General features: G+C 31.2%; 1 protein-coding gene across 1 annotated transcript; it reads right to left on the bottom strand.

Moving 5' to 3' along the window:
- Positions 1–240: 240 nt before the first annotated feature.
- On the bottom strand, positions 241–1341 carry LOC107176210 (uncharacterized). Its single transcript, XM_015528321.2, has 3 exons — positions 1081–1341; positions 798–945; positions 241–650 (listed from the first exon to the last, which is right to left on the bottom strand). Exons 1-3 carry the CDS (start codon positions 1339–1341, stop codon positions 241–243), a joined length of 819 nt encoding a protein of 272 aa, XP_015383807.2.
- Positions 1342–11481: the final 10140 nt, after the last annotated feature.

The following is an 11481-nucleotide window of genomic DNA, read 5'->3' as shown; positions in this document are numbered from 1 at the left end:
AGCACAAGGCATTGCTAACACGATTAAAAGAAAAAAATATAGTGTATTTTAGTGCTATCGTAAGAGAAGAACCGATTGAAATTAGGTATGCAAGAGGAAATACAAATATACCATTATTATTAAAAACTGATATAGAAGATAGGATAAATAAGATAAAATCTAGTGATAGACTTAAAATTGGAAATGTTCATATTGGAGGAATTCAAGTCATGATTTTTTTTTTTAAAGGAGAAATTTTCATTACACAGCCAAAGAATTACATAACCAGGGAGGAGGAACAAAATTCCACACTCCCGAACCTGACATAGAACTCCCCACTCGAGCAACAGTGTGAGCAGCGGAGTTCGCAGATCTACGAACAAAAGAGAACGCCACTTCTCCTAAGGACTGAGCCAAAGCTCTACAATCTGCAATGATAGAACCAAAACCATTAGGATAGACAAGCTGATCATGTAAAGCATTAAAAACTAACAAGCTATCCATTTCTAGAATAACAAGAGTAAAAGGAAAAGTCTTGAGCCAGCTAAGGGCCTCCTTAATAGCAAGCGCTTCAGCTTCACGAGGATCAAAACTTCCGGGGAGAGAGCTGCTTTTTGCCGCAATAAAAACACCTCCATCTGAGTGCAGAACAGCCCCAAAGCTAGTCAGCCCTTTTTAACGAAATAGAGCAGCATCAACATTACACTTAAGCCACCCAGCCCTTGGCTTTGTCCAGCAAACAGAACCATGAACGAAGGAATCATGCTTAGGGGGGGAATAGAGGTCACTCTGACAAGCTTGCTGCCAAAGGAACAAACTTTGCCCAGCCACATTAACCACCTGCTGGACCCTCCCAATGACACCTTTCCAAACCATGTTATTTCTATTCAACCATAAACCCCAACAAATCATGGCTGCCAAGCTATAATCCTCAAGCTGACATCTATCAAACAACTCCTCCAACCACTGGTCAAAATACAACCAAGATCCATTGAAACCAATTATAGAGGAAATCCAACATGACTTAGCAAAAGGGCAAGTAACCAGAATATGAAAAATGGATTCTGAGGAGGAGTGGTAGATTGGGCATAGAACTGGTACCTCAACACGACGCTGCCGCAAGTTATCCGCGGTGGGGAGGACATTGGCCATAGCTCGCCAGAGGAAATTCTTAACTTTGGGAGGAACAGGGAGCTGCCACAGTTTACGCCAAACGCTGCTGCTGGGGGGAGAAAGCTTTTGGTCTAGCATGCGGTAGCAACTCCTAACAGTGTACAGCCCCTTGGGGTCAGGCAGCCAATACCATGAGTCAGCATCCCGCCCTGAGCTGAGAGGGATTCGGAGGATAAGATCGCGGTCCATGTTGTTGAAGATGTCAGCCACCACATCAAAGTCTCATTTACGTTGATTAAGCTCCATAAGACTGTCAACTGAGGCTTCTGAGATGGGTGCTGGAATGATCGAGGAGATGAAGCCGTTAACAGGGTCGGACAGCCAAGGCACACTTCCAATAACAGTGTGCTGACCCCCTCCGATTTGGATACGGCCGCCACAAGAAATGGCTGGCTGAGCTGACAGAATAGAGCGCCATACATAACTAGGATTGTTTCCCAGACAAGCCTCAACAAACGAGGAATGTGGGTAGTAACGGGCCTTGAAAAGACGAGCTACCAACGTATTGGGGTTGGTCTGGAGGCTCCAGCCCTGTTTACCGAGCATGGAAACATTGAAAAGATGTAAACTTTTAAAACCAAGGCCCCCATGAGTCTTAGGAAAGCACAACTTCTCCTATTTCAACCAATTGATACCACCACTGCCCTGCCCTTTTCGACCCCACCAAAATGAGTTCATCATACGCTCTAACTCTCGGCAAAGCTCCAAGGGCAGAAGATAAATATTCATCGCATATCAAGTCATGATAAAAGCTCATTTTAGAGAAAGAATAAATAGTCCAGTAAATTTAGCAATACTGGATAATAGAATCAAAGATCAAAAACATGCGCTCTTTGGAATAATACAAGGAAACTTAAATTACAAAATTTTGATATTTAAAATATTTCCCAAATACTCTATAAGTCTAAAAGACAGAAATATAAATAAGACATTAACCTTATGTCATGATTTTAAATATTTTGACATAATGCATTATGGATCATATCCATATAGTATAACACATGCCATAGAATATGCATTAACAAATTCAGCAAATAGTAAAATGTTTGCTGATAAAGATTTTATTGAAATTGATAAATTATTCAATAAAGTTGGAAAAATACAACCTCTTTAAACTTTAAGAGAAATATATTTACCAGAAGAATGGGAAATAGATTGGGAAATGGATCTAAGTACTCAAGCTACCCTAATTAAATGAAATACCATTAAAGCTATAAAATATACTCTAAAAGGAAGAATTTTCATAGGAAATAGAAGATCGTTCTCTATACCAAAAAGAGAACCAAAATTAAGTAGAACCCAAAGTTTTACTAGATGTAGTCATCTTGTGATACCACCATCACATGAAATATTAGCCGCAATTAGAAAAAATAATCAAAATCTAAAAATTAAGATTGAATATAATAATGGAAAATCATGGCACAAGACTTTTGCTATCCTTGATACAAGAGCTGCAAAATCTTATGTAGATTCTAAAATGATTAAATATCTAAAAAGAAAAATTTTAATTGAGGCTCATACTTATATAGGATTTATGGAGAAAGAAAGACATTAAGCCAATATAGTAAAATATTATTAAGAATGAAAGGGATAGAATTCATCTTTCCTTTTTTCATAGAACCAGATTATGAAACAGAAATAAGTCCTTTATTATTAAGGATGAACTTTCTTGAGAATTTTACTCCTTATTCTATAGGAAATAGATAAATAAGCTTAACAATTGAAGGAATTAAGCAAACCATATCAAGATGTGTCTAATCCTTTTATAGTATATATAAAAGTGATTATACCATAATATAAGTATAAGTCAGAATGGTTTCATGCTTTAATAGATACTGGTTCCGGAGTTTGCTTAGCTAATTCAAGATTTATCCAAAATCATATTGGAAAGATTATAAACCCTTAACAGGACATGGAATAAATGGCGAAAAAATCATCTTAGGAACATGTAGGATTAAAATTTTAATTCAAATAAAAAATTACATCTTAAGTATCCTTATATTTTGGTCTTATGATCATATGGGCGCAGATAAACTTTTAGGAGTCAATTTCCTCCGTCAGTTCACTTATATAATGACTAACGAATGAATTACTCTTAAAATGTCATGTAATCATTCCATTACCACACCGAGAATTTATAACCCTATTAGGTGAACAACTCAAAAATTACATTTTCGAAGCAGCCAGGGTGGTGAATACAATATAAAAATCAAGCAAGTCATATCAGATTATGAAAAAAAAATTAGAAAAAGTTGATAAAAATTTTGGAGAAAACCCAATTCAATTATGGGAAATTGATAAAACATATGAAAAAATTGAATTAAAAGATCCAAATGTTATCATAAGAGTCAAGCCTATGAGGTATGGACAAGAAGATAGACAAAAAATTGATAACAAAAATTTGATAAACAAATTACAGAGTTATTAGAACTCAAGATTATTCGAGAATCTAAAAGTCCTCATAGTAGCCCAGTCTTTATGGTTAGAAATCATGATGAAATTAAACGAGGAAAAGCTCGTATGGTAATTAACTACAAAGAATTAAATAAGTATACCAAATTCGATGGATACTTTTTACCTCATAAAGATACATTAATTACTTCTGTAATTAATAAAAAGATATTTAGCAAATTTGATTGCAAATCTGGATTTTGGCAAATTAAACTTGAAGAAGAAACTGTACCACTTACTGCCTTTAGTTACCCTCAAGGACAGTATGAGTGGATTGTAATGCCTTTTGGATTAAAAAATGCACCACAAATATTGCAAAGAAGGGTGGATAAAATCTTCAAAGAATTTCATGAATTTTGCATAATTTATGTAAATGATATTCTTATATTTTCAAATAATAAGATAGATCATGTAAATCATCTAATTTCTTTCGCAGAAAAATGCAAAAAACATGGAATCTTACTCTCTAAAAAGAAAGTTGAAATGATAAAACCCAAAATATAATTTCTAGGGTTAATACTATATGAAACAGGAATTGAGATGCAACCCCATATTTCTGAAAAAATACATCTATTCCCACATAAATTAGAATCTAAAGAAAAAATTCAAAGATTTTTAGGGTGTCTTAATTATGCTAAAGGTTATATAGAAAACTTAGCTAAAAAAAGACAATCTTTACAAGGATTATTAAGAAAGAATAATATGAAATCATGGGAAGATCTACATACCAAGGTAGTGAAAAGATTAAAAGAAAAATTTAAAAATCTTCCAAGGTTAGGATTCCCTACCTCTAGTGATAATTTAATTCTTGAAATCGATGCTTCAGATAATCACTGCGGAGCAGTCTTAAAAACAGATTAAGAAAATATTTGTAGATATTCTAGCGGAACCTTCAAACCCGCAGAAATGAATTATCATAGTAATGAAAAGGAATTATTGGCTATTAAAAACGGAATAGCTAAATTTTCTTTATTTTTGTTACCAAAGAAATTTAATGTAAGATCCGATAACACTTAAGTCAAAGGATTTATATTCAATAAATTGCCTAATCTTCCTCATTATAAAAGATTAATTAGATGGCAACATTTTTTTGCTTAATATGATTTTGAAATTGAATATATTAAGGAATCTAACAATTACATTACAGATTTTCTTAGCCGAGAATATAATGGAACAGAGCATTTCCAAAATAATTAAGGGCATAATAATGTGCCCTGAAGGACAAGAATTACTTCTCAAAGGCAATAGTATGATTTATGCTGGGCTTGCCATGATAGATGATGCCCATGAAGAATTGAACAAACTTTGCCTAGATAAAAGTTTGCAAGATCATCCTCAAGTCCAAACGTCATAACAATATATTAGCAATATGCTAAAAAAAGGTCCATTTTGAGGATCAATCTGAGGGATAGATCGCTCAGAGTTCTTCACAAAACTCAAAGGTCACATGTCCAGAGAGATATCTCACAATCAATGATCTTAAAGATCAATGTACAAAGAAAGAAGAATCTCAAGGATCTTTAATAAGCCTAAGACCCTAGTATGATAAAAGCGGACAGTCTGTCCCTATGGTTAAAAATTAAAATACCGATAGGAAGCGACTATACTTATGATTATAAAAGAATTAATAAAATAGCCTATGGGATTCATCCTAGCCAGACTATTATACCATACCATTCAGGGCTATATCCAAGGATAAACATTATGCCAGGAGCTGATCCAAAACTAATAAAAGACATGTTTAAATATGGTTTTCTTAACCTTGTTTATGTCAGTGATGATTGCAAAGAAATAAAAAAGCTCCTCGCAAAAGTTGTAGAGGCTGCTACTAATCTCAAAATGATATCTCAAACAAAAGATATTGATTTTATCAAGATCCTTACTGCTTGCCCTGAATATTGTGGTAGCAAGTGGTATCCAGCACATCACATGATTCAAGTTGGAATTAGCAGCAAAAAAGTTAGTCCAACTGTTGATTTAGATCAAGTCTACAATGATTATGATCCTAAACTGTTCGAGCCAAAAGCTCTCACCAGCAAAAGGGTTATAAGAATGAAAGTCCTCTATGAATCTCTTGAGAGGATGAGTAAGGAGAAAATATGGCTCCACGAAGCCACAAAAGAGCATCTAATCTTTTCTATGAGTAGAAAAGAAAATATTTTACCCAGACAGGCCATATTAAAAAAGAAAAAGGGCATATATGAAAATCTCGTGGAATCCAGTTTACCGACACACCACGAGGTATGTAAGGTGCTAAAGCATCAGTTATCATGTGGCTACTGCTACGAAGGATCAAAAGGAGATTTTAGTGGGGAAGACATGTCTCCAGATGAAGATCTGATAATTGGCATGCGATGGGGACCACTGCAAAAGATAAAAGATGCTATCCAAAAAGCATCAATAATTCAAAAAGAAAAGACTCACCAGATAAAGGTTGTCTGCCAACATGAAAAGAGGACAACTAGTGCCTTCAATGATGAAGATGGGGGGTCACCTTATCAAAAGGAAATCGAGAATCTACCACAAGAATCGAACATGTGTTATGTAACATAGTTAATCTTATCCCTTGAGATATATAAATGAAAGCATGTAAGAAAGGAAAGACAGCATGTGTCTAACCTTCAATTACCTATGTAATATATGTAACCTCCCTCTGTAAACAATTTCAATAATGAAATAAATAAAATGCTTTTGAGTGAAATTATCATCTTCCAGATATCTTAAACATCTTTTGAAAATTAACCAAGAATCTTACATGCCAATACTTGTACTAAACGAAGAAGATTTTCTATTACTAAGCACTCTTCCAGAGACAACTGCAAGGAAATCATTTAGACATATCCTATTAGGTCATTTTGGTGTGTGTTGTGTTGGGCCATGTGGAACAGTCTTTGAAGTGATCGTGTATGATGTGTGGAGCTATGGCGGTGCTGACCATGGACCTCTCTATGGCTGGAGGCAATAAGTGAGTCTATCTCAGAATTCCGAGAGATAGTACATTGGTTAGTAATCTGAACTCTTCTATTATTTTAACTACAAATGGAAGTATGTTGGGCCTTGTTTGTTTTATGAGATGTTGTAAGATTGGAAGTGATAAGAGTAACTCAATTTCTTAAAAATGGAAAGATCTGTTAATAAATTTTTAGATGCAATAGATCATTTAGACTTTTGTCAAGAATATCAAGTTGCTTATACAATTTCGTTGATTAAAACTAGATTAACTGCAAACAAACGCTTATCTGAACAAATAAACGAAATTAATGATCCAGAAATATTCAATTCTTTTGAAGAAGAAAACAGGATAACATTAATAGAATCAATTTTAACTACCCTCGAAATAATAATAATAAAACTCAAAATCAAGCGTAAAACAATAAATAATAATAATAATATAGAGATGTTGATTCAAGATGCTGATCTCAAATTACAATTTATATGCGAAAGTTTTGATAGAATGTATCTAAGCTGGGAAGATGGCTTAGGAGTATACATAGATATGTTAGAAGAAAAAATTTGGTCTATGACTCAAAGAAGACAAATGATTATAAATTCAGGGATTAATTTAAGTATAGCTTTTTATGAAAAAGATAATCATTTAGAACTCTATAAAGATATGGTCAAAACTTTAAAGAAATTTAAAATTAGATGTTGAAGAGATAGAATGGGAAATCCTCGAATCAATCAAAATTAATAAAATTCATAAATTATAAAAATAACACAAAACTTTGAAATGATTTGTAAAAAGGCCCTCATTGTACAAACCTTTGTATCCATTTTTGTGAGAATATCATTGTTGAATATTAGTAAATTATTTTATTATTTTAACTGTTGAGATAGTGTGGGCCAACCCTACTCAGACTTTTATCTTATAGTAAAGATAAGATTTACTCTTATCAAGTCTAACAAATCCGAAAAGACAAATTAAGGCCAGCCCAAGTCCCGTCCCATCATCTTCGACTAATATATTATATATATATATATGTGTGTGTGTGTGCGCGCGCGCGCGTGTGTAAAATCCTGCTTTAGTGGAGGTATCCTCACTTTGAATTTAACAAGGAAAACTGATAGTAAACGTTTTCATGGTCGATCAAGTTAAAAGTTTAAATAACAATTCTTGAGTTTTAGGTCGTCACTTCTAAGGAATAGTGAATTTCATAATACATATATTCTTATGCTTCTGAGAAATTTATTGTTGGAAATTGAGTTTCTCGACGACTCGAATTCTGGATTCAATCTCCTATGTATAAATTTCAATTCGATTGAATGACTTTCTGCAAGCAATTGGCGTAAGATTTAATTCATGCAGGAATTGAAGTAGAATCAAGCAAGGAACAAAATAGTAGTAAAAAATTATTCTTAAACATGATACGTCAGATAGTGCTTTATTTTATTTATTTATTTTTCTTTTCGGTGATTTGGAAAAAGAGTACGTTACAAAGTGGTATCACATTAATTCCTCATCAGCTCATGAGTTTGCATCAGATACTTTGCTAGCTGGTGCTTTCTCTTGCTTTTTAAATCAGCTGACGCTAATTCCTTTATTTGCAAGGAGTGAATAAGAATAAATTGTGATTACTGAAATAATTAAGGGTGTGTTTGGATCATGGGATTACTAGTATTAAAATACTATTTACATTAACTTAATACCAATATTATATTTGGAATTTACAAGGAATTAAGGGGGTATACTAATGCGCCAACTGGCGCATTAGCGTTTTGCTTTAGTTTTTTTTTTTCCTTTTTACTTTTGCTTTTGTTAATAATAATAAATAAATACAATTTTTTAATTTAATATAATATTATATAATATTAATTTTTATTTTCTTTTATTTTTACATCATAATTATTGATATAAATCAATAAATTTATAAATTGTTACTCATATTTTATTTTTTATTATATTAAAAATATAACTAAATAATGTATTATTTAATTATATAATAATTAATATAAAAGATAGTTTAATATTTAATAAGTTAACATAACTAACAATAAGTACTTAAGTAATATATAAAAATAAAAATATAACATAATATTACATTATTTTATTATATTATAGTAATTGATATATAAAAATTGATTATTATTTAACAATTTAATATAACTCATAATAAATATTTATATACGAATAAATTTAAATAATATTAATTTAAAATTATACCAATAAAAATAATAATATAAAATATCATTACATTATGATATTATTTAGAGATTATTTGATTAAATTATTCACTTCATTCTTTATTTCAGATGTTATATATTTAGAAAATACTAAAAAATAAATGTTATGCTGCCGAGAATATAAGGCTATAAGCTTCGATCTTTATGAAAAAAAAAATGATTTTTTAACATTTATACTAAAAAATAATGTTAAATTTCTAAAATTTAAGACTTCTGTATTTAGAATTTTTCTAGGTACTAAAAAATATTATTTTCTAAATATATAATTTAAGTTAATCACAAAAAAATTAATACAATGCAGTGTAGAACTATAATATTATTATAATATAATATTAATACAATACAACATAATATAATACAGTATGTCAAACACACTATAAAGGCATGTTTGGTTGATGTATTATGACTCTTCATTACATTAAATTTATTATGACTCCTCATTACATATTTGGTAAGCTAAAAGTTACAGAGACACTGCATAATGGGCCAGCTTGCTCTTTCTTTTTTTTTCCCCCTTTCGGTTTCCAACTTTACATTTGCTTTTTTCTTATTATTATTATTATTATTGTTGTTGTTGTTGTTGTTGCTGTTGTTGTTATCATTATTATTATTATTATTATTATTTTAATTTAGTATAATATTATATAATTTTTTTATTTTTACATTATAATTTATTATAAACAATAATAAATATTTAAATATGAATAAATTTTAATAATATTAATTTAAAATTAATAATAGTATAAATAATATTATAAAATATTATTACAATTTAAATATATTAATGTAATTTATTAATATAATATTTAATTTAAATTAATCATAAAAACTTAATACAATACAGTATTATAATAATACAACACACAAGCATTAAAATAATGCCGTAATATAATACAATATGCCAAACGCACTCTAAATGCACTGACCATGCAAGTATATATAATAACAAGATTTCAATTGTTAGTCCAAGATTTTGGATTTTATTAAAGTTTAGAAAAGATATTAAATAGTGTGTGTTTAATAGCATTATGTAATTATAGTATTAAACCACATGACTTAATAGCTTTAACAAATAAAACTACTATTAAAACTCATGGTTTGATAATTTTCCCAAACTTTAATAAATTTTAGGATCATGGACAGGAACATTTCTCTTTCTTTCTCTCTATATCCCTCTAGTATAAACTAAAAACAAATCATTTGTTAGGTGGTTCTTTTACTGTAGTAGCAGCAGCGATATTGGTTTCCATAAAAACCAGGTGTTGGCTTCTAATAAACTTCAAGGTATCAGCATCACAATCTAGTAGCAGCGGCTGTATAAAACTTATTTGGAAATACGAGAAGCCTAACAAAACAGAAATCATTAAATAGAATAAGCCTTCGTCGTCGGATGGTTTGAGAAACAATGCCAGCGGTGCTACGTAGAGGGCCACATTTGGACAAACCGCACAGATGCGGAATGCTAGAGATGACATGATGAGAGATTTTGGTGGTTCCTGATGATGATCATACATTATCTGTAAAACAGAAAGTAATTAATTTTAATTCATCCATTCGCTTGTCAGCTAACTGGAACTGGTTAATTTATTTATTTAACAACATGCAATTAACTAACGATATACATTTATAAACACATCCTGGGTTTTAATAAAGTTTGAGATTCCTTGATTGGAAGCTGACTCTTATTATATATATGCAATATTATTAATAGTAGAGACATGCCTGACAATAATGTGGGGTCTCAGTAAATTGTATGATATTCTCCAAATCTGCTTCCTGAAACACAATGTATAAAACATAATTAAGTTAATAGAAAAAAAATTAACAAATTAGTATCCTCGTCAAACCATAACCTTAATAATTACAATGCATCATTAATTTTTTTACGTACCTTTTTAAAATATTTGAATAGATACCTCCACCTTACCTCGAACAAAACTGTCATTATTAGTGCTATGAAGCATGTTTTTGCCGTCAAATTCATGAGAGGGGTGTCGACGCCATACACCCACCAAAAGTGTAGGAACAGCACAGGGACAAAATCTGCCGAAATCAACTGCATACGTATATATATGCAGATGCAATTAATAGTTTTAAATTTATTAATAAAAACAAAAAAACAAAATTGTAAATATAAAAAACTAGTCGGGGTGGATAAGCTACTCAATTTAATTAACCAACTTACTTTCATATACATTGTCTTTCTATCTAAAGAAAGCTTGGCGGCGAGAACGACATGAAGTTGCGAGTTCCTGCCCATGGCTGCTGATGACTAATAATAAAACTAGACAAATAAATTTAATTCAGTCCTATATGCGCATGTACTTCTTATATATATATAATATATAGAGAGTATGTACGTTATCCTATTCCTAATAGGACTAATAAACAATCATTCTTAGAGAGGTAACTAAATTACAAAATCTTTAATAACAAGCTAATAGGAGTTTGCCTCTAACTTTACTTGCCCTTGTTTATTAATCCCCGGCAATTTGGGAAGCCTAGCGCAACTAAAAATCATACAGAGCATTAGCCCTTGTGAAGCTCTATCTATTTATTTATTAATCCGTCTGGCCACCACAATCTTTTTATGATTTAACAATATTTTCAAGAATATTGTCCTGAATTTTCTCCAAGAGGAGCTGGATCTTTGTCTCTCTGATTGTCCAAAGAATTCATAGCAATATTATATCGCCC

This window comes from Citrus sinensis, chromosome 5 (genome assembly GCF_022201045.2).
Source record: "Citrus sinensis cultivar Valencia sweet orange chromosome 5, DVS_A1.0, whole genome shotgun sequence".
NCBI classification, from domain to species: domain Eukaryota; kingdom Viridiplantae; phylum Streptophyta; class Magnoliopsida; order Sapindales; family Rutaceae; genus Citrus; species Citrus sinensis.
The sequence above is the reverse complement of the archived record's forward strand: the minus strand, read 5'-3'. Positions and strand labels throughout refer to the sequence as shown.